General features: G+C 44.3%; 2 protein-coding genes across 3 annotated transcripts in view; one reads left to right on the forward strand and one right to left on the reverse strand.

Annotated features, from left to right (window-relative positions):
- The window catches only part of LOC121614144 (retinoic acid receptor gamma-A-like), a 35,797-nt gene extending 16,669 nt beyond the window's left edge, over positions 1-19,128 (forward strand). Inside the window, exons 1-8 of one of the 2 annotated variants that reach the window (XM_041947947.1) lie at positions 2,440-2,938; positions 13,272-13,420; positions 14,416-14,557; positions 14,657-14,820; positions 14,951-15,127; positions 15,313-15,517; positions 15,604-15,762; positions 16,144-19,128. In XM_041947947.1, the coding sequence (XP_041803881.1) occupies positions 2,794-2,938; positions 13,272-13,420; positions 14,416-14,557; positions 14,657-14,820; positions 14,951-15,127; positions 15,313-15,517; positions 15,604-15,762; positions 16,144-16,463 (1,461 nt within the window). In that variant the 5' untranslated portion in view covers positions 2,440-2,793 and the 3' untranslated portion in view covers positions 16,464-19,128. Of the gene's footprint in view, positions 1-2,439; positions 2,939-13,271; positions 13,421-14,415; positions 14,558-14,656; positions 14,821-14,950; positions 15,128-15,312; positions 15,518-15,603; positions 15,763-16,143 lie in introns of those variants that run through there. The other variant, XM_041947938.1, reaches the window with a different exon arrangement.
- Positions 19,129-19,656: 528 nt separating this feature from the next.
- Positions 19,657-25,318, reverse strand: LOC121622289 (calcium-binding and coiled-coil domain-containing protein 1-like). Its single transcript, XM_041959220.1, has 13 exons — positions 25,172-25,318; positions 24,992-25,094; positions 23,883-24,085; positions 23,488-23,700; positions 23,205-23,353; positions 23,041-23,110; positions 22,526-22,780; positions 22,313-22,438; positions 21,910-22,005; positions 21,266-21,341; positions 21,012-21,178; positions 20,261-20,343; positions 19,657-19,956 (listed from the first exon to the last, which is right to left on the reverse strand). The coding sequence occupies exons 1-13, from the start codon at positions 25,301-25,303 to the stop codon at positions 19,929-19,931; spliced, it is 1,701 nt and encodes a 566-aa protein (XP_041815154.1). The 5' UTR covers positions 25,304-25,318; the 3' UTR covers positions 19,657-19,928.
- Between the last annotated feature and the right edge of the window lie 243 nt (positions 25,319-25,561).

The raw sequence follows: 25,561 nt of genomic DNA on the forward strand, positions 1-25,561 counted from the left end.
GTGTGTGCGTGTGTGTGTGTGTGTGTGTGTGTGTGTGTGTGTGTGTGGCTCTGGGCTGTGAAAGACAGGTAAAAAGTCCACTCACTGAGACCAAGAAGAGGAGGGGAAAACTAAAGAGCAGAGACTAAAAGAGCGCAGCAGAGTGGAGCAGCCTATGATATTCCAAATAATCACGAAAACAAAAACATAAAGCGATGGATTCAGGGAGAAATATATAAACAAACAAACAAACAAAAACAAAGGAAAATCGAGAAGTGGAACACACAAGGGCAGTTTGAAACATACGAAGCCACAGGCAGGACAGTTTCTGTGTGTGTGAAGGGGGGTGTTAGAGCCCCAGTGGGGGTTTCTTCCAGAGTTCATCCCTCTTGAACGAGGGAAGGAAAGGGAGGAGGAGAGGGAGGAGGGTGAGGCTGTCTCGTACACAAACTATCCAGACCCCGGGCCAGCGTGGTTCGCCTGCAGCGGAGTCACACTTCAGTGTGACTGAAGTATCCAATAAGCTCCAGGAGGGGAGATAACCGAATCCATTTGAACTGAATTGAGGGAATTGAATTAGATATCCGCACATGCCAAAACCAAATGGAAAGAGAGAAAGAGGAGCTTTAAGAGGCTCAAAAATAGAACTCCAGAAAATAGAGGCGTTGGAGCTGGATGCTAAGAAAGAAAAAGAATGATGTGTGGACTGAAACAGATCAGACTTCCAGCTTAAGATTCAACTCGAATAGGTCATAAATTTCATCCCAAACTGCGAAAAAAGTCTAATAGGTTCAGCAGGAGGCCACCTTGCTGCAGACCCTTTTTGTTCTTCAGCATATGTCTTTGAATAAAGTGCTTGTCTTGTATTTCATCCATGTTCAGCACCCTTTCCTTCTCTTCTCTGCAACAGTCTTTCGTGGGTCTGCCAATTCCCTACCACGTCCAAGTTTCCTGCAAAGAACTACGTAACTTGGTGCCACTAACATACAGACAGTGTTCAACTGGACACATACATATATATGTACATGCAATGAATTAATTCCAGTCAAGTGCCGGTGCACAGCAGGTCATGCACACACACACACACACACACACACACACACAGAAATTTGAAATTTGTCTATGTAAGCATGCAATTCAACTTACATAAAGCTCAAAGTTTCCAATAATAAATAAGATAAGAGAGAAGATAAGATAACACTTTATTGATCCCACGCCGGGGAAATGTACTTGTTACAGACAGCAAGAATAACAAGGAGAGGCAGAAAGAGAAAAAATAGACAATAAAAAAGATACAAAATTAAATCAACTATAGAGGCCATGTGCATTATACACGGAAGGGTATAAAAATATTGCCTTGTGAAGAAGTTTCACTGTGGATTTGAATCGCACATGAGTGAGATATGAATAATAAAATACACTGTCTTTGTACTATTGCACAGGAGAAATATATATAACACAGTGAGAAAACAAAAAGTGATCTTCCACAGGATACGCCTGCACAGATGTAATGATATAAGCATGTGATGACAGAAATGATGGAGTGATGCTGTGATGTGAAACAACATCAGCACAGTGCTCCATTAAATGATGCTGCTGGAGTTAAAACAGTCTGACAAACGAATGACGAATTAATATTTATTTGGTTTAAAGTGGGAAGTTATTTTAAGGGAATTCCTCTGTAAATCGACAGCTGCTTATAAAGTCAACACAACTAAAATGTAATTAATTAATCTCTTTTCCATATAAATTGAACCAAATAACATAGTTTTTCTACAGGAGTCTTCAAAAAATTATCAGGGAATAATGAACCCCTAAAACAAGGCACTGCTGTCTCCTTTTGGTTTATTTGATAGCTCTTTTTTGTACTTACTAATCACTATTTTACTGTATTTTTACATATGCTTTTGGGAATAATAATTTTTTGGCTAGGAACTGACTGTGTGTGTATGAGCAGGTGTGTTCCTGTTGCCACATCAGAGCTCAGACAGACATATAATCCTGACATTGTCGCTGCACAGACCCCACAGGAGAGCATCCATTTACAGTGAAGCTGGGGAAATTAGCTAATGGCACAGTCAATAAATTTCCTCTCTCTCTCTCTGCACCTTTCGTTCCTGCTCTGAACAGACTGAGGTGGCTGAGAGGCAACGCTCCCCGCTGTGGCGAAACAAAAAAGGAATTAATGCAGAAAAAAGAAAGACGATAGAGTGGAGGGAGGAGGAGGGGGAGGCGAGGAGTGTTTGTTTTCATTTGCTGGATATGAAATATGAAGAGGCATGTTGGAAAACTTGAAGGCGAAAAGAGGGAGGGAGAGAAAGTTTGGTGCACGGCCAATCGGAGCGCGGGTACACACCCCCTCGGGCGCTGCGTCCCTCCCTCCTCCTCTTCCTCGACCCCACCTCCTTTCTCTGTGCTTGAGAGAGCATGCAGATAGTTGGCTGTGTCTGTGGTGGAGTGTGAGAGGCCCAGAGAGCCGGCGAGAGGGGAGCTGAGATCAGTTACAGCAGGCAGGCGAGCGAGTGATCTGGCAACAGAGAGGGTGGAAGTAGTCTGGGTTGCAGAGCAGCAATAAGGAGAGAAAGAAGGGATTTTGGCCATCCAGAGAAGTTAGTCTGGGAGAGACAGGACAGGCGGTCAGGGAGAGCAGCAAGAGACAGACAGACAGACAGACAGACAGACGGGGAACACCTGGACCAAGCAGGGCATTGAGTTTCAGTCACAGGAAGCTTTTGTCCCAGTTTTTACAGACACTTTCTCGCAGAACAAAAGCAGAGGGGCTGCCGGCTGTATTTGCTGTGATTTGAGAGGAGCATGTTTGACTGCATGGAGGCTCTGGGGCTGGCCCCGCGGCCCCTCTTTGATGTGTCCGGACAGGGCTCCTGCATGCTCGCCAAGGCCACCCCTTACTTCTCCGGCCTGGACCCCTTCGCCTGGGCCGGCGCTAGCAGCATTCAGTGTGAGTACTCCGTCCTGTCCATCAGACTGAAAGAGAGCAGCTGTGTGTGTGTGTGTGTGTGTTCTTATCAGAGTCCTGGTTTTGTTATCATAGAGCTCTCTCCACAGGAAGAGTCAGATTCCTTTCGATTCTCTGTGCCCATTCTCACCCCGCAGCTTGTTTGTTTATGTGCTTAGCGTGCTTTGTGAGGGTGAGTGAGTGAGCTGGGGAGCGCATATTTATACATCATCGTGTTTGTTTTCTTTATGAATGACTTCACATGACTGACAGCTCTTTTAAACAATCCTTGGAGCTGACCCGGGCGACGTGTCCAGAAAGCAACAACCGCCGACGTCCAAACAGAAACAGCACTGACAGATTGAAGGCGAGCGGCCCTTGAAATCTCACAGCGGTGATCTGGCCGCAGAGCCACAGCTGGTTCAAAACAGATAAAGATAAATGAAGGTATGAATGGACTGAGAGTCATTTCACCCTGTGGGCAATCTGGACATAGTTTTGCGTCACGCTGGTGCAACAGGAGGAGGTTACTCTGATTAATTTTAGCAGTGTATGACAAGCGACTACGATCATTGACACATTCGCACTCCCTGTTTTTTAACTCTTCTGACAGATCCGAGTAGACGATGCACAGATTACATGAGGTATAGTGTTAAAAACAAACCTCCCCACCACACAGGAACAGGCATGCTGACCAGCACTGCATGGAAAAATGAGATAAATATGTCCTATCTGGCATAATAATGAGCAGACTTTTTGTTACTGTCATGGAGTCCACTTTCAGACTCAGACTCTCTGATTACTCTTGGCTTTGCGGCTTGGAAAATCAAACATTGACTCTATCTATCTATAGAAACGGACCTGCTGAAGTCTATTCGCATGTGTCACCGAGCTGAGAGCTTTGTTTTTTTCAGAATGCATCCCGTCAGGGTGGGATGTCCCCACTGAGCACCTTGAGCCTATTTATCTTCAGTCATTATTTAGATACCAGGTCATCAAGCACTGTCGGGTCCTCGGCGCTCACTAATGATGATGGATGAGCAGCCGGGATGACAAACACCACAGCAGGGCCTGTTTCAACTCGCTAAGGAGCTCCGCCAGATGCCAGCCTGACAGACGAATGTCCGCAAATGTTCTTTAATCATCTTTTCTTCGTATAAACGCCAGCAGCTTAGTGTCTGTGTCTTTAGTGGTGAAGGCCGCAGGTCCAGAATCAGCCAAGACAGCACATGTGTGCATATTATTTTGTGCACTGAGTGAGGGGACTGAGAAGATGTTCACTGACTGACCCTCACGTCAGCATAATATTTAACTCAGCCAGACGCTGATCCCTCTGCTTATAACTGGACCGGAAACCACTTATTGATCAGTCAATCGACAAGTCATTTTTCAGACACACTAAATTCTCTGAATTTGCTTTTTTTTCTCTGTTTAATATCACAAACAGTTCGTAACATTTTTTGGCGCTGGAAAATTGCAACAGGCATTTTTCACTATTTTTGACATTTTACTGACTCTGCTCCACAATTGTTGTTAGTCTATTAATTTTAAATGTTTATTTTCAATGGAGATTGAATAACTCATTCATTCCATATTTCACATTTTGAATAATGTCTGTCAGACTCAGAGACTGTAAAAACAGACAGTAATGTGATCAACCTCTTGAGTTTGTAAAAGTTCACCACCTTTCTTTAATTTCCCCACTTGTGAAAAAAAAAAAATATTCCACTGACGCTTTGACGTTGATAACTTTGCTTGTTGTCGAACATTTGGACTTTTTTCATTGTTAAACAAAGTCCATTGTGTGTGTACGCAAAGCCATGAACATCTGCAAAGATGATCACCAGCCGTCATTGGAAAGTGACTGAAAGTTTGCTTTCAGTGAACATGAACTGTTGGACACCGCGGCTCGAAATTCCTCAGAGCATTTTGGTCTCCCGGTCTTCTTGACACGAGCTTTCTCTCCTCTGTGTGTGTGTGTGTGTGCGCGCGCGTGTGCGTGCGTGTGCATGCGTGCGTAAAGCAGGGGTCATCTTTCCCTGTGTTTTTTCTTTATGTGAGGCAGTTCAGCACCTCTCTGCCTCCCTTTGTTTCAACGTCAGGAGGCATTAAAGGCGGCGGGGACATGCCAGAGTCTGTCCGCCGTCTCTGTCACTGCCTCCTGCGCAGGGGGGGGGGTGTTTCTCCTCTATGTGACATTTGTTTTTCTCCTCTTTTGAAGCCCCCCTCTCTACACTTGATCTTTCCTTCCAGTAGTGTGCTTCAGTGTGTGTGTGTGTGTGTGTTTGCGCTCTTTGCTCACACACAGCTCATCTTACACGCCTTGTGTTAAGTAACCAAGAACTTTTAATGATTCAATTACAATTACAAAGGGTCAATTAAGAGATTAGGCGGTGTGTATGGGGCATCAGGCCTGAAAGAGGAGTGGAGGAATGAAGTTGGATTTGGGATTAGCCCCCCCCCCCCACCACCACCCCCACCTCTTTGTATTGTAATGTTTCAGGCCTTGAGGGGAAATGCTCTCCTCTTCATTCAGTGATAATCTCCTTTTTCTCTGGCACCCTCTTCTCTTTAAATGGCGCCTTCAAAGCAAGTTGAACTCCTATCATCACATAAGAGAACAGCTAAGAGCGATAACTATGATACATGGGGATGCTGTTGCTGCCAGTAGCCAATAAAAACAGGCGATTTGTGCCTCAATTGTGAGATAAAAGATTTTTAAGGGGTGTCTGCATGTTGTATTTCTTGGACTAGAAGTGTTGCATGTAATTATTTATTCTTTCTAATCGTTTGGGCTGCTCCTGCACCAGTATCAACAGTCCTTTGATAAAACGAGGTAATCTGTGTCACTGGGTCATGAAATACTGGCCTATACCGTTGGACTTGTGATGCATGTGGGCTGTCCTTCCTAAATGCCGTCGCTGTCTCGGCCTCGGTGGGAAAGAAGTTTCACTGTGGCGCCTGAACAACCTTTGTGAACCTGGAAATACAAGTTCTGTCAGGCTGTGATGGCAGACGTTATGTAGCTGTCCAGAAATAGCTTTACATGTACTACTTCCCTAACAGTGCAACGATTAAAGCAATTGTAAAAGCCATAATGAGACATGCAAATTAGTATATATGTTATATGTTATCATGCGTTGAGTAAAACTTTGAATTGAACAATTGTTGCTAGTGTTGGTTTTGGAGTTGTTAAATATTTGAGATGCTCCTTTAGTTCTGTTGATTGCGCCGTCAGAATGACAACAATGGAGCTCAAACCTGTAACTTTTCATTTTTCACAGTTAACAGTTGGAAGGGAGTCACCGGTTTCTGAATATTTTCGTTACACACATTTCTTTCACATAGACTTTGACTCAGTTGTGGTAAATTTCGAAAAGAGACAATAGTGCCACTACAGCAAAACTCTGAAACAGGTTGTCATGCATGAAATAACTCCATTAAATTCAAATAGGTAAAACCCTGATTCCAGAAAAGTAAAATTTACAGAGAACAATATTTGCTTATTCTGAATTTGAAGGCAGCAACGTATTTCAAACAAGTTGGGACAAAACGCACGCTCTGAAAAAACACAGTTTCACTGTTTTCTTTGTTTTTTGTGGCATCAGTGAGACGTTTCCTGCAGAAAGCCACACACACACACACACATCTCTCTCTGGTCATAAACAAGTTTATCAAACAAGTTGTGTCACGTCAGATAAGTCGGCTACTGTGAATCACACAAACGCTGTAATCAAATTATTACTCTAATCTGGTTATTCACAATAATCAGGTTCCAGTTTAGCTTTGACTCTGAACTCCTGCAGGCTCATCTGTCAGGAACACACTCATGGTCAACACAGCAGGTGATGAGCGGTAGATGAGCAGATCACAGTGTTCAGAACTTTATATTTTTGCAGTTGCAGCAGTCTTATAAAAGCTTCAGGAGCGGAGACGATCCCAGGCTGCTGATTGGCTCCTGAGTCAAACTGCTCGAAATCAACATCTTCAGTGAGTTTGTGTTCCAGCTTGCGATTGTGGCGTCGCAGCTTCCAGCCATGTCTCCACCACATCCAATTAACTTTGGCCGAGCTTGGCCTGAATTAAAAAGGCCGTCTTATATGTCTGCTGAACTATTTGTCAGATATCCTCCAGCGAGCCAAACGCTAAGCTGCAAAAATGCAAAAAGCTTGTAAACTTAAAGTGAAACCAGGCACAAAAGCATAGCTGGTTCATCACCGTACAATGATTGACAAGCTTCAACCATTCATTTCACTGATGTACGAGATTAACAACAGTATTATTTTCATACCGAAATGCTTTTTTTGCCTGATGGTTTACACTGAGCTTAGTAGCAGACGCTGCTGCTGTGTGAAAAGCCATGTTGCCTCGCAGTGTTGCATTCACAGTGCCCAGTATGGAGGTGGGAGCTGACTCTGCGGTGTTATAAAAAAGAAAGGGTGTATTGTATGCGTGATGATGAATGGGAGGGACAAACCCAGATTTAACAACCTGTCCCGTAAACGCACCCCCCGCCTCGCACCCTGCAGACAAAGCTGAACTCCGTGACCATGAAGCAAAGGCCCCGAAATATTACATGAATGTTGTTTTCCAGGTTTTGTCTTAAATCTCGCCGTGAACGACGTATTGTCAAGCTCAGCTGAGTGTGAAATGTGACTTCCTGAAGATTTATTTTATGCTCTTTTTGGCCCAGCTTTCTGCAGTCAGGCTTCACAACTGTGTCAGAGTTGGCAGGTTTGACCATGCATCCAGGATTTGTGTTTTTGTAAGTGTGCAAATGTGTGTGTGTGTGTGTGTGTGCCATTGTGCGCCGTTTGCTTGTGTGTTTGTTTGCGTGTGTGCACATGTGTGTCTGCCTCCTCTTTAAGCGTTTGTTGCTGCTGTTTTTATGGAGCCATCTCCTGGACAGTAGCCTGGCGTTCACAGCCTTTCCTTTAAAAGGCGCTGCCAATGACAGGAAGGACTCCTCCTCCCGCCAGGGCAGGAAGGCAGGAGAGGACAGAGGGGGGAAGAGGGTTATTAGTGAGGGCTGAGCTGAGGGGGGGATGCCGGGGGAAGGGGGGAGGCTGGTATTGAACTTAGAACAGCTGATGAAAGGGATTGTCACTCAGATCTCCCCCATCTCCTCCCTGCTGTTGTGGTAATTACTAACTCAGCATATTTTAGGTCCAACCTCTCCCCCACTGTTTGCTCATGAATTACAACACAGCACAGTAATTTTAAGCTTGATGCATGTGTTTTATACTGAAAAACATTGAAACATAATCAGAATTTGAGTTTCAGTGACTTTGCCCTTTGCAATCAGCTTAACAAAGTTGTTTAATGTGTACTTTAATGGCGAGTGACATTTGTTCCACTCGCCCCCCCCCCTCCTCACATTGTTTCTGTGCATGTTGTCGCACTCAGAGTCACACTGAAAACCCTCACACACGGTCCAGCTGACCTGTGGCCCCATGCAGAGGCCCACACACACATATTCACATGTGCGCGCACATTCCTCAGCACGCTGCTGAGCATTTCGCGAGGCGAGACGTTGTGTAAAAACTGAATTCGTCATCCAAATTAATCTTTTGGGGGACTCTGGGTGAAAGAAATGTGAGTCATAGTTGCGCTTTTGCTGCCTTTTGAATTTTATTGTGTTTTTACAATTATACGTGTCAGGCTTTTTCCCAACTTTCTGGTCTGGCTCAAAAGCAAAACTAAATGGAAAAAATATTGTAGGCACAGTTTAGTCAATATTAAACTCTCTGCAATGACACCACAGTCCTCAGCATCCACCCCTCTCCAGCGCGAGGCTCTGTGGAGCCCCTCCAGCCAAAGTCTAGTTCAATGAGATGTGCGATGTTGGCAGGTTGAACCTGGCCGCGGGCCCTACAGGCCATATGTCACAATGTGTCGACCACACAGCCACTCCAAGAGGACTGAAAAAACACCTTCCTTATCAGTGGAAAACAGCCTCCACGCTGACTCCGCTCGTGTGCTCGTGCTCTGCATTAAACCTACAGCAGCTCGGTGACACGAGGTGCCAATCGCTGTTTCCATTCTCACGCATACAGAATGACAGATCAGCATCCTCACCCCGAACACATCAGTGCTACAGACGCCAAACAGACAGACGCGCTCGCTTTCACTTTCATTGTAAATCATTGCAAACACACACACATGGAAAGAAAGAAACAAATAACAACAAGTTTAGAGAGGATGCAACAAAGTCAAGGCTGACTAAAAAACACAGATTTTTGAGTGTGCTGTTGATGGACACTGCTCTCCTACCGTGCACAGAGGAAATGTTCAATTTAAATGGCACTGACACACCAAAGTCGCAGTTTGACTGATGTTTGATGTATTACATCACTTCCTGTTAAAGTAAAACTGTGTTCATTTCTTGTACACTGACAACATAAGAAAAAGCATGGTGTACATGTGTAAACACTTAGTATGTGGTGTGGTATTGGGTCAGAGCTTGTGTTAGGAGCTGCTGCTGCTCCTGAGGCCGTGTGGCCAAATTTTCCATTAATTCTCGTCAGATATTATTTCCTCGGTGTCGCTGCCGTGCTTCAACACTCTCAGGCATCACAGCTGAGCTGATAAGGAAGGTGTCCGCTTTCAGAGGAGCCCCTGTTGTCTAAACAGGGATGTGTTGATCTGACAACAACCTCTGAGTGAACGGGAGAAGGGGGGAGGCCGACACACGAGGAGATCAAGTGAAGCAACATGAAGGAATCCTATTGTGCAGCCACTCGCTGATAGGACAGGAGGGGACTTTTGGATAGGTGATGAAACGTAGAGATACAGACTATGACGGCGGGTGATACTTGTAGTGTGTGTCGCGTGTGAGATGAGGCTGATTCACGCGAGTCGTCTCGTGTGTTCTGTGTCCGGTGGAGGTGTGCCGATTGATGTTGTGACACGCTAAGAGGTGAGCTGTAGGTTAAGAAGGGAGAGGTTGTTTTTTTTTTTCTCGAGCGCAGGCTCTGAGGCCGAGCTCAGTTCAGGGTGATGACAGCTGCTGACAGTTTTTGGCTCCTCTCCTTCTCTCTCCACGCCAGGTAAAGTCCCCACCACCACCCCCACCTCTCTCTCTCTCTCTGCCTTCAGCCCAGTGTCTCTCACCCTGTCTCTCTCCGTCATGTTTCTGGGAGTCACGCCCCTCCTCGCCCCGCTCTCACCGCCCTCAGACAGTGTCAGTCACTGCCTCTCTCCTGGCGCCATATGCAGCTTCTCCGTTTCAATGGGAGCCATTTTTTCCACTTGTTCTGTCTGGGCCTCTTTTACATTGTCAGTGTTACTATGTAAACAGAAAACAGTGATCGAGTTACAGTGCCATTCATTCAGCTCCGCCCCTCTCACCTCCACCTCCTACACCTGGGCTCTACATAATAGTGTTTACCCCCTGCTTAACAAGCAGCTCTTTGTTTACTCATAAACGTGTGTGAAACGTGATACATTTTCCTGCACACGTCTGCATACCTTTACAGAAGAAGTACATGACATTGGCAGAGACGATAATCTCATAATCTCTCTGACGACATAAATCATCAGTTCCAGGCCTTCAACCAACAGTTTTTTTTACATATCAATTAATTTGTCACTTGCTTTCTCAGTTAATCATTTGGTCTCTAAAATGTCAGAATATGTTGTATGGTACCACTAACAGTCCAGAGCTCACATGTATTTCATGTACTGTCACAGCAGACAAAGAAAAGCAGCAAATCCTCATAAGTGAGAAGCTGGAAGCGAGCGGCTCGGTGCATTCTTGAGGACTTGGGTCACATAGCGGATAAAACGAATGCTGGAATGATCTTTTTTTTTTTCCTTTTTAATGCATCAGTAGTGATCGTATGGGCTCTTGGCCTGTTTCTGCTTATTTTTTCTTTCTTCTGCCTGTGAGCAATTAATCGACACAGTACGGCCTAGTGCAACACCCCGATCGCAGGAGCTGCAGTCATTTGATGATGGTAAAATGTGTCACAACTTTAGAAATGCAGCTGTGGTGCTACTGAAATGCCTACAAGTCATTCTCCAGGCCTGAGGGAACATGCAAATGAAAATGCAAAACCATTCTCACTTAAAATCACAATATCTGTCAAAATAATTGTACAACATTGTTATTATATTTATTTTACCTTGCATATGGTTCAGTCATATTTTTGTGAGCTGTGATAAATTCAGCTAATTGATGACTTGTTTCAGCTCTGATTGCAGCGGTGTTTCAAACTGCATTTATCTCAAATTTAAAGAATTCAAGTATTAAGCAGTTTTCACAAGTGAGCCCACATGAATTTATACTAAATAAATTAAAATATCCTGACTCATTCAGGTATTTTGGCACACATGCTATTTTGTTTCTGCACATCACTGTTAAATATCAATATAGCAAAATGCACTAACAGGGTAAAATACATGTATTATAATATGAAATAAAGGAGTAAACAGCCCAAAGTGGTCCAGTTTTTACAACAGATGCCAGTTGTTTGCTGTTAACTGAATGTGGGAAAGAGAGGAACTATTTGATGTAATGTCGTTGCAACAGACTGATGTTTTGAATTGCAATGTGTTGAGAAAATGTTCTGTATTAATATTGTTTAAACTCACTCTGGAACTTTAAAATAACAGAAATGTTCGAATTCATGCACCCGTGTCATCAACGAATTAATGACCAGTGGTGTGTTTTTTATTTCCATTTCAGATTGTTCTCACAAGAGAAACTTACATGTCACAGTGTATGAAGCCAGTTGAACCAGTTAAGATCAATATAAAATATGTGGCTGTCCAGATAAAACAAAAAATCTCTCAGTTTCTTAAATCCTGTTTTTATCAGGTCATAGTGATTTATTTTTTGATGAGCAGCTGCACAGAAACACGTTGCAGGATGCAGTCAGTCATGATTAATCGAGCGCTGTGTCATATTTAAGCACTGCGTTGAACTTTAAAGCAAGCTGCTGGTCATGTAGTTAGTAGTGGCCTTCTTAAGTCAAGGTCAAAGTTAAATGGTCAGGATTTTATTTAACCTCTCGGCCACTGGGAAGTTTCTGTCCTCGGACTCACCTCCTTCTTCCCCTTTCTTTCTCTTTTCATTTTTCCCTCTGTGTTTTTATTAGATTATTCCTTTGTGCCTCAGCCTCTGTGTTTTTGAAACCTTACCACTCTTGTTAATGACAAGCTGTGGGTTCAGGTTGGGGTTGCTGCGGTGGGGTGGGGGCCACATTTGGTTCAGTCCTGTGTTATCCATTGAAGGTGGCAGGAGGGGCTGTGACTTTGGGTTTTTGACCCCAGATTCTTTATTTTTACTAGGAAGGGATCCAAGGATGGAGCAGTTGATGTGAATAGCTGCCCAAGGTGACTGGATCCCAATAAAGAGGCCGTCAGCCAGGCCGGGGGCCTCCTCCCCATCCCAGACACAACCTTTATAGGGCCGCTTATGAGCCTGGGCAACTATTAAACCCTGTCCAGCCTGCACTGAGGAATTTAGGGCCAGGAAACAAGGGAGTGGGGGTGGGAATGGGCAGAGGGAGGTGAAGTTGGGGTGACTGAAGGTGAAAGTTGAAAGGCATGTTCGAAGGAATCCGGTTGTTCTGTAGTCATCACCTTCAAATGTGTACCAGGCGTGTTGCTCTTTCACTCTTCTCCTGCTCTAATCTGAGTGTTTTAATCCGCTGGATGGACTCGCCCCTGCGTGTGCTTCATGCTGTTCGCTCTGAGCCTTTTCATTAGCAGCAGTTGAATGACTTTGCCTGTGGCCGGCAAATGGTGTTATACAGTGTGACATTTTCTTCAGCGAGACAGTGGGAAGGAGCAGAGGGAGACAGCCGTGTCTCATAAACATCCCGCCTCTGTTTGTTCACATGGGGCTGGAGGTATATAGGCAGGTCTGGTTGGACAGCCTTTCAAATAAAAAAAGTGACACACACACACACACACGCACACACACACAGCAGATGCAAAAATTCAGATGTCAGTCAAAAAGTCAGCAGAGGTATGCTGCTCCCCCCACTCACCAGTAAATGGAGAAGCCAATCAAATCTCAGCTGCCAATCAGCATTTTATCAGCAGGGCCATCTGGCCATCAGCTAATTGTGTCTCTTTTAAGTCCCTGTCAATCAACAGTGTCCCCCCTCCCTTTTCTCTTAAAAATGTCTGCCTTTGAGCTTTCCTTCTGGCTCCAAGGGGTGGCATGCATGGGGCTGGGGGTTGTTTGTCCACCACTCTTTCTCTCTCACTCATTTCTTGTATTAGCTTTCATCATAGTTTCAAAGACTGTAAAAACGAAGGTAAACAAGATGCTCTGATACAATAAGAGACCTTAAATGGTTCTTTTCTCTCTCCCTTCCTGCAGCGGTGGAGACCCAGAGCACCAGCTCAGAGGAGATGGTGCCCAGCTCTCCTTCCCCTCCTCCTCCTCCTCGTGTCTACAAGCCGTGCTTTGTGTGCCAGGACAAGTCATCTGGTTATCACTATGGCGTGAGCTCCTGTGAGGGCTGCAAGGTTAGTGAAGCCAGGGACACACGAAGAGTTTACAGGAAGTGTATGAAGCGAACAGCTGACTGGGCCTGAGTGAGGACCTGATGTTCAGCTGGAGCCTCACAGAGAACTGTTTGCTTCAGTAAAGCTGCCCTCTAGTGTATCTTCACTAGTACTGCACATTATTGATGTGACAGAGCTGAACAATGTGCTGTACTGTGTGTGACCAATGAACGGTTACTGCATCTAAACTGAATAAAACTGTTGTTGAAGTTGGGATTTAGAGCGTAAATGAAGTGGAAAAAATGAACACGCTTAACATTTTGAGATCATTCAATAGAGGTTTTGTGTGCATGCAGTTTACATACAGAGGCCAATAAATGGATGTTCACGGCCAAGAGTGAAGCAGTGAAAGACGACTTCTCAGTTCTATGTGAGACAACAGCCCGTACTATTCCTGTGCTAGCAGGCTACTTATTTATGCAATGCACCCTTGAGTGTATTGCACTTGATTTTATAAGCATTATGAAATTGAAAAATAAGCAAGACTACGAATCTACAGCCATGCAATGCCTCAGTGAGGCTGCACTTAGGGACAGCCATGCTTTGAGCTGCACGCTAACAGACAATGCTAGCACGCTGACACAACGTCAGCCATGTTCACAATCTAAGTTTGGCATGCTATCATTTGCTAATTAGTTCAAAACAGGATAGCTGAGGATGACAGGAATGTTAGGGCTCTGCAGGTAATCTAAACCACACTTTGACCTGGTGATGGCGCTAGATGAAAAAAGTCAAAGATTCATCATACTGATTACAATTCTGCCTGAGGTGGGCGTGAATGTCTGTGGCAGTGTCATGGTAATCTAATAGTTGTTGAGACATTTCAGTCTGCACCAACCGACAGACCAACACTGCCATCTCTGCTAGCAGCAATAGAATTTATTTTCTGAGATCACGAGAGCATTTTTTTCCTGTCATGAAACAGTGCATGAGACATTTTCCTCTGTGGGTTTCAGGGCTTCTTCCGGCGCAGTATCCAAAAGAACATGGTGTATACCTGCCACCGAGACAAGAACTGCCAGATCAACAAAGTGACCCGTAACCGCTGCCAGTACTGTCGGCTGCAGAAGTGCTTTGAGGTTGGCATGTCCAAAGAAGGTGAGGAGAAAATATGGGCCACAACCATTTCTGTATCAAACAACAAAGAGTTTGAAGAAAAATCTAAGGTGGAGTGTGCATGTGCCTGTTTCCCTGTAGCGGTGCGCAACGACAGGAACAAAAAGAAGAAGGATGTGAAGGAGGAGGTGGTGCTGCCGGAGAACTATGAGCTGAGTGGAGAGCTGGAGGAGCTGGTTAACAAAGTCAGCAAAGCTCACCAAGAGACCTTTCCATCTCTGTGCCAACTAGGAAAATACACCACAGTGAGTTTAACTGAATAATCTCATTCACACACTCCACAGAAGCATTAGCTCACCGCTTTGCCGTAAGGACAAACACAGAACGGACTCTGCACAGCCAAAAGACCAAAGTGTCCCTCTTTCTCTCTCCCAGAATTCAAGTGCTGACCACAGAGTACAGCTGGACTTGGGCCTGTGGGATAAGTTCAGTGAGCTGTCCACTAAGTGCATTATAAAGATTGTGGAGTTTGCCAAGCGGCTACCAGGCTTCACTACGCTCACCATCGCTGACCAGATCACCCTCCTCAAATCTGCATGCCTGGACATCCTGGTACCAACCACATGCTCCTACTACTCTTTAACCGACTCCCCTTCCACCTCCCTAACGCTTCCTCATTTGTCACGCTGCTTACCTTGTCAATATAAACAGCTCCTGAAAAATTCAGCTGTGTTTTTTGAACAGCTGCCACCTTGCTTTTACTAACCGCCCACTTTATCTCTTTGCTCCCTGTGTAGATGCTGAGGATATGCACTCGCTACACCCCAGAACAGGACACAATGACCTTCTCAGATGGCCTGACTCTCAACAGGACCCAGATGCACAACGCTGGCTTCGGTCCTCTCACAGACCTGGTGTTTGCCTTCGCTGGTCAGCTGCTGCCTTTGGAGATGGACGACACAGAGACGGGCCTACTCAGTGCAATCTGTCTCATCTGCGGAGGTAAGGTGCCGCCTGCTAGCGTGCTGCTGTTGGCTTACAAACTGCTCGCATTTCCCTACCTCTTCAAATGTGCGTCTTTGTTTCAGACCGTATGGACCTGGAGGAGCCACAGAAGGTAGACAAGCTGCAGGAGCCGCTGCTAGAGGCACTGAAGATCTACACCCGCCGCAGACGCCCGAACAAGCCTCACATGTTTCCCCGCATGCTGATGAAAGTCACCGACCTCCGAGGAATCAGCACCAAAGGTCAGCTGATGTTCTGCATGTAGATTAGAAGTAGGACTGGGTATTCAAACTTAAGTGCCATATTGGCGCTAATGTCAAAACATTTCAAACAATGCGCAGCCTTATTTAGGAGATGACTGGTTAAAAATAATAAAGCCTTGGAGATCAAATGAAGAGTTTCATTCAAAAGTAAGACATCTTTTTTAGAAAGAGTTGATTTGTGAGAAATTAAGATTGTTTAATATCACTGTATAATAAGAACCATGCATGCAAAATAGCTCTATCAGAGAGACTCTACCATCATCTGCATATATGTTTTCATGAAGTGAAACATGGACATTGTGCAAGAGGTTCTGTCCTCTTCATACACTAACCACTGAACAAATGTGTGTGTGCCTGTAGGTGCAGAGAGAGCCATCACACTGAAGACAGAGATCCCAGGCCCCATGCCTCCGCTGATCAGGGAGATGCTGGAGAACCCCGAGGCCTTCGAGGACAGCAGCGACTCCGGGGATAGCGCTGCGGCCGCCCCCCCTGCCATTCAAGCCATCAAGCAAGAGGAGAAGGCCACATATGAGTCGACCGTTGAGGAGGAAGAGGAGGAGGAAGAGGACGACTACTGGGACGAGGAGCGAGAGCGAGGGGCGGACAGTGATGGGGAGCCGTGCGGGGAGGCGGCGGCGGGCGTGCAAAAGAAAGGCGCTGCTGGGAAAACGCAGTGAGAGAGACACTACGATGCTGCTTCCTCCTTCAGATGGCCAAGCCCTCGCCCAGCAACGTCTCCCAGAAACCTCACACAATTGGGCTCTTATACGACAACAGTGTGGCATGTAGCACATATTTACATATACTGTACATGTTGACTGGAAGGAAGATGTGTTAAATTCAGTATAGGAAGCAAAGAGTGGGAGAAGCAAAAGCACTAAAAGTCAGCGGGTTGAGAAAATCACTGTGCCAAAATGAGACTGTCTAAAAGGTATTTCAAAGGTCATCCACCACAAAGAGGAGTGAAAGGTGGTGGAGAAGAAAATGCACTCCTCCGCTATCTATAAGGGCTATGCTTTGTATAAAATTGATGGTAAAAAATACATTGCAACAATAGAACTATGTGGTGTCCATTTGCCGCAAAACATCTTCTCAGAATTCCTTTTATTACTATTCAGAGATATGCTACTTATTTTTTTAGGCATTTTTTTTCCAAAGCATGTACACATTTGTGGTCTTTCTTTATGCCTGTTCATGGAGCTCTTTTCCTTGTATATTTTCCACTCATATATGTGTTGTTGTTTTTTTTTTTAAGCTTTTTTAATTTTATGCATTTCAGCTTTATTGGACACAGCGAGAAGCAATAGCAAAGAGAGTAAAGAGAGCAATAGCGAAGACAGAGCAGGACTCAAAACTCACAATGCGACAAGCACATGGTGCGAAACCACCCGGAAGCGAGCGAGAGGAGGAAGTGTTCAACTGTGATCTCAGCTCTGGTGCTCGTGATCCAAACAAGGCCCAATGCAAAACAAACACAGTGACGCGTCTCCACCTCTTCACAAAATGACACACAATCGTTTAACGAAACGTACTTTGACTAAAGAATCTGCAGGGTAGATTTAATGTCATCACACGATCTCAGGTTGATTCTATCAGGGCCGCGTCTCACCTGTCAGTCCAGTATTTTAAGAAAACGGTTGGTGCGAATGCTCCGACACGAGGGCCCCATCTTCAACAAACGTTCTTCTCACGAGGGGTCGGGGTTATTCAAGTTGTCGAGCATGCTGCACATGCCCTTGGTACAGCAACCAGGTACAGGTAAGCCATAATATTTTCATTTTGTAAACATGAGCGAAGAATCATCCGAACAGACAAAACCCTTATAGGCAGTTTACTTCACAGAAAACCTCAGGTGTGTATGTGTGTGTGCATGAGTGTGTCACCACCGCCATAATCCACTTTATGCAGAAGTTCTCCTAAAAATGCGCATTAAAGAGGTTTTGTAGCAAAAAACGAAAAGCTTTCACGCACCCAAAGACTTCTGGTGGACAGCAGGACATTGATGTCGATGCAAGCTAACCAAGAAGCGCACGATCAACTGTAACTGAGGTTGCAACCGTCCAACATTGATTGACGCCGAGACAAAAGCTTTACTTCGGGTGACCTGTCTGCTGACGTGCAGGGCAGTATGTTCAAATGATGCGCGTTCATGTGTGCTGTATCTCATGAGTGATGCAAAAACACGGATTTTGTACAATAAATACTTAATATTCGTTTTTCGACGAGACTTTACAGCTTTTTTTTATGTATAAATCTGACACTGTTGGTGTAATGAAAGACAACGTGGGTCTGACTCAACTCCTTAGTAGTTGTAAGGGAAAAGATTCTCCATCAGCATGCTTCAAAGATGGTGCCAGCGTCTGAAAAGAGGACTGCGTGTTCCTGGTCGTCGTACACAGAGGCATTCACTCCCTGAACGAAGCAGAAGAGAACAGATCCGACGTGACCACTGTGGGAAAACACCAGCGTGTGGAAACATGAAACAGGTCTTAAGCACCGGGTGTAAAACCATCAAGGACACAGACGTTGATGCAACACACTGACACTGTGATGATGGGTTGTTGTTTTTTTTTTAATTGTGATATTATAGGATGGCAATATCACAATTGTGACTGAGGTAAAAGACAAAATGTATATCTGTGATTTTCCTCAGTCTGTTTCTCTTCCTCTGTCTCACACACACACACACACACACGGTCAATGTTTTGCACATCGTCAGCCAATTCTTCATACTTTGTTGTTTAGTATTTAATGATGTTTCTACATCGTATAACTTCATGATAAATTGTTTTCCTGTTTTTCTTTTCTTGAGTTTGAGCTGGTGCAATAGATTCTCCGTGGACGAGGTCACCACGGCCTCAGCTCTGTGTGTAAGATGGTGAGTAAATGAAAAAAAAATACCAAAGACAGATGTTTCATCACATCTGGACAAAAACAAAAGTAATAAGAAAATCTATTCAGCTCGTTGATGTGAAATATATTCACTCTGTATCATGTGATCGAGGAAATTTCATGATCTCATGTGACTTGTGAAGCTGGAACCGTCTCGTCTCTGTTACATTTTGTTGTTGTTTTTTTAACTGATGTCTTACTTTTTATAAACAATCTTTGTAGCCTGCAAATATCTTGTCTTCATGTTCAGGGATTCAGACACCTCATGAGTTTCATTTCGATTGGATTTATGCCAAAATGACTCTGATATATACACACACACACACACACACAGAAAAACAAAGACTTGGGGTTTTTTACATTTTCGCTTATTTGCTGCTTATTGTTTGCTTATTTGTTATTTCTTGTTGTCTTTCTTGTATTTTGATAAAGGCGCTTTTTGTTCTCAGACCTTCCAGTGTCCAGTTGTCGTCTTCTTCACACACCTTGACATGGAAACACAGCTGCTGCTCTTTAAGGCTGGAGCTGTATGCTTTGAATGTACATTAATTATGCACTATAAGGAAATATTTAAAAATGTAATATTTTCACCAAAATACAGACATCTATTAACATATATTTGATTATATTTCTTTAAAAAGGCCTGTCTCTCCATCAGAAGCTCAGTAATGCATTAACGTTCATGTTCCACCCATCTGACACTGTGCTCAACAAGCTACAACAGAACATCTCACACTTGTCTGTAACACACACCCACGCTTTGGACACGGCTTCAGGACTCACACTCACATGCAGAGGTTACGGAGTGATGTGCCAGCAAAGCAAGATGTAATGTGTTCAATTCAAGCTAATCATGGCACCAGCTGCAACATATTGACACTTGAATCAGCTAAAAAGCTAAAAAACAAAAATTTTACAAATTATGAATGAGAGCACAGAGACGAGAAGCACTAGCACTTTAGGTTTATTAATCCTAACAGTAATAAAACCGTTATTACACCACTACAACAAACACAATTCTGGACATTTAAGACTTAGAACTTATGCCATGTTTTCTTTGAATACAGGCACTCGAGAAGTGAAAGCGCTACACTGTAAAATAAGACCTTTTTGAAGGCCGTCTTCCACATGAACAACTACATAAAAATCAATAGAATAAGCACAAAATGCTACTTGGCTTTCTTAAGACCCACATGAACTTGCATCGCAGTGGAAAACAAGCAGCTTGCCGTCCGTCATCCAGCTACATGTTACCACATGGGGGAGTCAGCCAGCTCACTGCAGACAGAAAGACAGTTGGAGGTTGTTCAGAAGATACAGAAATAAACAGAAAACACAGTCAGTAAGAAGGTTAATGAATCCCACCTCTCTATTCCTGCTGATCTACCACTTGCTTCACATAACCTATTTTATAATGGCTGCTATTTTTAAGTGGAATGACAGCTTTTATGAAACAACACCCAGTCTGCCAGGGAGGAGAGTGTGAATGAAGTCATCACATAGTGTTTTAGGAGAGGTCATTCCAGTCATGGAGGGGGACACAAGGTTTCCACTATGACTGGTAGAAAGCCAGAATTGTCACCTCAGGATGGGGTCGACAAGTTCTGGCAGGATCAGTCTCTTTGTTTCGCCAGCTCTGTTTTCACACTGATGCCTCCTCACATCCTGATTGAGCAGACAGAAGCAGAGATGGATGCAAACTGCAGATTTATCTGTCGTTTGATAATAAAAACGTCCAAAACATCTGTGTGGGACCCAGTAATGTGGATCAGTGGTTGTATTTTTTCAAGATAATTTCTAATATTCGTGCGCTGCCATTACTGAAAAACAAAATACAAGGTGTGGTACTTGTATTAATTTCATTAGCACCTAAATATTTTAATAGATTTCTTAGATTTGTATCTTCAAATATATTCTGAATCTGAATCACTTTAAAACATTTCAGTACTGTGTAGTTGTAAAACAAGGCATAGATAAGAGAACTATATGTGATCTCATTTAAGTGACAACATTTACTTAGAAATACAGTCTATAACACCAATAGATAGTCTATAACCCTAATCTATAGTCTAGATAGATAGTTCTATAGTTCTATAGTCTATAACTCTGATCTATAGTCTGTAACTCTGATCTATAGTCTATAACCCTGATCTATAGTCTATAACCCAGATCTATAGTCTTTTACCATAATCTATAGTCTATAACTCTGATCTATAGTCTATAACTCTGATCTATTGTCTATAACTCTGATCTATAGTCTAAATGTGTGATGTGAGTTTGGAAGCAGGTGGTGTTACGCCTCGTTCAGCTCACCTGTGAACAGGACTGCTTACCTGCGCGTCAGAGGCTGGTGTGTCCTCTCTGTTCTGGGCGTGTGTCTCAGCGGGGATCTCGGCTCTGTCGGGTCGTTCCAGGTGACCGGACGGTAAAAGAGGTGAACAGATCGATCTGGACGAGGCTGAGGAAGCATCCTCGTCATCCTCCGAGGAAGAGCCAGGAGCTGTTTAAATCAGGGCAGACTCTTCACTTTGGTGCTCGTTGCAGCGCAGTGAAATAGAAGTGCTGTGTTTCAAACTTCATTACTCACAGATACATGTGGGGGTTTCGCCATTTGACTTAATCCCCAACCTCTGCTCTAACTGCTGGATGTAGCTCAGCAGGCCCTAACGGTGTCACAGATTTGAAGAACAAGAGAAAGAGGATGAAGAATAAGAAATGAATTGAGTGAGTAAATTTGAGTGGTGTCCTCTCATGTTGCAGCTTTAAAGTCTTAACATCGTTTATTTGTTGATCATATTTTGTATTTCTAACAATGTATAAAGTAACTAGTAACTAAAGTTTAAAATAAATAGAGTACAAGTACGATATTTTCCTCTGAAATGTAGTGGAGCAGAAAAATGGAAGTACTCAAGTAAACAAGCACTACAAATGGCACTAAATTGAAGTACTGGAGTAAACGTACTTAGTTACTTTCCACTACGGACTGTAAATATGAGCCTGAAAATTTGTAAATAACAATCTAGTTATTTATATCTATATAAATTCATTTTTATCTCTATTATGTGTGTTTTCTGTGCAGATGTAAAACCATCCACCCCCAAAGATAAACAGTTTGAAAGGGAAAAGGAGACAAAACTGCTGACACACTCAGGTGGAGTTAACACTCTTGACAAAGAGAGCCTTCTTCTTTATGATCGACGATCACTCTGTAAGCTGGTGTGGAGTGCCTGCCTGCTTGTCCGCCTGCTGCTCCTCTCTCTCTCTCTGGGCTCTCCTCAGACCGGCCTTCAGCTCCTGCAGCTCCTGCTTGGTATCGATCAGCAGCACCTGCAGGGGGCAGCAGCGTTACCCTCAAACCATCTGAACACACACGCACACACGTCTGACCTGGCGTGTCCTCTTTCCTGCTGATGACGGCGAGAGGAAATGTTTACTCACTGTTCATGGAAGCCTTTCTATTTGTGCCTGCATGCGAGTTATAAAAGTGCTTCGCTGAACTCTGGCACCGCTCTCCAGTTTCCAAAGAGCAACGTGAGCAGCTGATGCTGCAGATTTGTGGCGCACGAGCGGTTCTATTTAAGGCTGAGTGTGTTTGTGTGACGAATAATAATACTGATACATTTGATTTACTTACTCGATTGCAGTCTCTCTCACTCCCGAGCTCTGCTTCAAGTTTCTCCCTCTCCACCCTCTCCTCCTGGAGCCACTCCTCCTTCCTCTGCACCTCACAGCTCAGTTCTTGGAATTTCTTTTTGTCAGTCTGCACGAAAACAAAAACGAGAGAAAGTTGAACGGCTGAGTCAGGTTTACATACAGGCTGGGCATGTGCAGCATCAGGCATCCTCACTTCTGCTGCGTGTCTGTGTGCTTCTCTTTCCAGGGCCCAGTTGGCGCGCTCCTCCCTGAGGACCAGGTTCTCCTCGGACAGCTGCAGGGTGAGCTGGGCCACTTGCAGCCGGGCCTGGTGCAGCTCGCTGTGGGCATGGCCCTGACGGGTGCCCAGCTCCCTCAGCTCCCTGCGCAGGCACTCAGCTACGTGCTCACTGGCCTCCAGGCGCTCCTGCAGCCCTTGTACCTCCGCCAGAGCAGCTTCGTTCTCCGCCTGCAGAGAGATGAGAGATGTACGGGAGTGGCGGACAGCTGGAATAAGGGAGAATGTCGTTTTGTCTGTCTGATATAGACAAGAGAAGGAACAGGAGTGGTAACTCCTCAGGTTCTCCTCCTGAGTTAGCGCAGCTAAGGTGTTCTTACTCTAAATCTGACCTGGTCTCAGGAAAGTTGTTTGGTTGGAGGTCTTTACAGAGCTGCATGTTCCCTCTGACCAAACTATATGTGTTTTACAAGAGAAGAAGAAGCAGTTACCTGCAGAGACTTCCTCTTTTCCTCATCGTGTTTCATTTGACTCGACATTTTCTTCACTCTCTCCTTCAGCCTGTGGGATTAAAAAACAAAAGTGTTTGTTTTAGGCACAGGAGAATAAACACACCAGGACAAACTTTAAGATAGCATACGCCTCAAACACTTGCCTTTCCAGTTCCATGTTCCCCTCTTTCTCCCTGTCATTCCGGACCTTGATGTTCTCCTCCAGGTCTTGGATTCGCTGCTGACTCTCAGCTTTTTCAGTCAGAAGGTTGCTCAGTTCAGAGGTCAGATTTTCCTGACTGTTTTTCACATCCTGCAGTGATGCGGAGAGAAGAAGAAAATTAGTTATTTTTCATGTGTGTGTGTGAATCAAAAATCTCTAGTCAGTGATCAGTGAAATTCAGAACCGTTTGGAGGTGAAGAGGAGTCAGCGTGAGCTGTCCGTACCTTGTGTTTTCCCTCCATCTTCTTCAGCGTGTCATAGTTTTGTCTCACGTTGTCTCTGAGCTCTGCGATCTCCTCCTTCATCGCCTCCCTCTCGCCCTCCCACTCCATCCTCGCTTTGTCGCTGCTCTCTCTCTCGTTCTCCGTCTCCTTTCTCATCTCGTCCAGAGTCTGCTGTATCTCCGCTTGTTTTTTCAACGATTCCTCCAGCCGGCTCTGCTCATAACACGGGGGAGTTCACATTCAAATATTTTCTTAATGGAAGATATTCAAAAACTTTAGAAGGATGTTTGGGGTTTTTTTGTTGTTTGATTCTGTCAAACTCTTATTATTCCTATGAAGGAAAAGGTGGCTTATCAGGAACAGTTCAGCGCAGTGCTGAAGGTTTGTCTTCCCACCTGCAGCAGCTGAGCCCTGGGGATGACGAGGAGCAGCTCCTCCTCTCCGTCCTCCTCGTCTCGCTCCTCTTTCAGAGTCTCCAGCTCCTCCAGCGGCTTGGGAGCGCAGAAGGTGAAGGGGCGGCTACGGGCGCACACCTCTCCCAGCTTATCCACATAAATGAACTCATACTCCACAGTGCTGGGCCGGGGCAGGTAGGATGCTGTGTCAGGCAGACAGAAAAACATCTCAAAGGTGTTGTTTTTATATGAAGTAATACAGAATAAACCAGATTAAGTACTATAATGAAGACTAAATAAATACATACTATTTCTTAATTAGCCCTCAGTGACATAAATTAACTTGAAGTTGACCACACTGACCATAATAAGTTAAACTCAGCGCTGACAGCCCTGTTTTTGATGTATTAAACAACTTGCTCCTTCTTGTTTCTGCTAACATCCAGCGTTTTCTCACCTCACAGCGGTGACGTATCAGCACACTGTTACATCACTGTTGGGTGTAATTACATGTACAGGTGTGGAAGAAGTACTCAGATTGTTTACTCAAGTAAAAGTAACTACATCGGAAGGTAAAGATAAGCATTCAAAATTTTGCAAAAGTAAAAGTACAAAAGTATTAGGATCAAAATATGCTTAAAAGTAACAGTACTCAGAGATTATTCAGAATAATGTATTTTAGATGATTGGATTAACTGATGATTACATCATTTTAATTACTTTATATACAATAAAATACAAAAATACATCCTAATGTATTTGTTGATTATATTTTGGATTATTAGTCTTTAACATGTGACTAAAGTTACTAAATATAGTGAGAATAAAAAGTACAAGATTTGTGTCTGAACTGTAGTGAAGTAGAAGTATAAAGTAGCAGAAAATAGAAATATTCTAAATGACAGTACAGTACTTGAGTAAATGTACTTAGTTACTTTGCAGCAGAGCACACCTCTGGCCACACCTGACCATCAGTGACGGCGGCTGAGGTCAGACAAACTTTCTCCCACACAGAGAAGCGCTGCTTCAGCCTGGTGCTCAGTCACTCTTTCACGTAAGAATATTATTGACTGTATCGTGTTCTTTAAGGTGTTTGTCTGAGTTCTTACCCTGGAAATGTGCACAGAAGTTGACACTGGCACCCTCAGTGTAGCCTTCAGGAACAAGGGCCCATGTATATGTATAATACTGTTTCACTGAAGACCATCCTACCTGTGGCATGAGGGCAAACACATCGTTAAATCACAAACAACACAGACCTCAGTTTGCTGAAATGATGGCGCCTGTACCTCAAAAATGCCGATCCAGTCGCTGCTGCTCCACTGATGCTCCGGGGTCAGGCTGTAGTGGCACTCCACTCTGGTTTGGGGGAAGTACAGTTGCCCCACATTTCGAAACACCACCGTGGGCTGTTTGTCCATGGTAATAGGAAGCGGTGCTGTTTAGGAAGAAAACCGTACGAGCATCCAGTGAAATGTGCTCCAGTTTCAGTCTGGAGGAGAACAGCTGATGAAAGGTGATAGCAGAGTGAGTTCAGGAATGCAGCTGGGTCAAAACACCAGTCGCCTATTGGCCCCATAAAATGTTTATACACAACAAGCTCATATAGCTACTGAGGTTATACCATGGAATCTGTGAAAAGGACTTTTAAGGTCTGAACACTTTTGTATTGTATATTT

This window comes from Chelmon rostratus, chromosome 2 (genome assembly GCF_017976325.1).
Source record: "Chelmon rostratus isolate fCheRos1 chromosome 2, fCheRos1.pri, whole genome shotgun sequence".
NCBI lineage: Eukaryota > Metazoa > Chordata > Actinopteri > Chaetodontiformes > Chaetodontidae > Chelmon > Chelmon rostratus.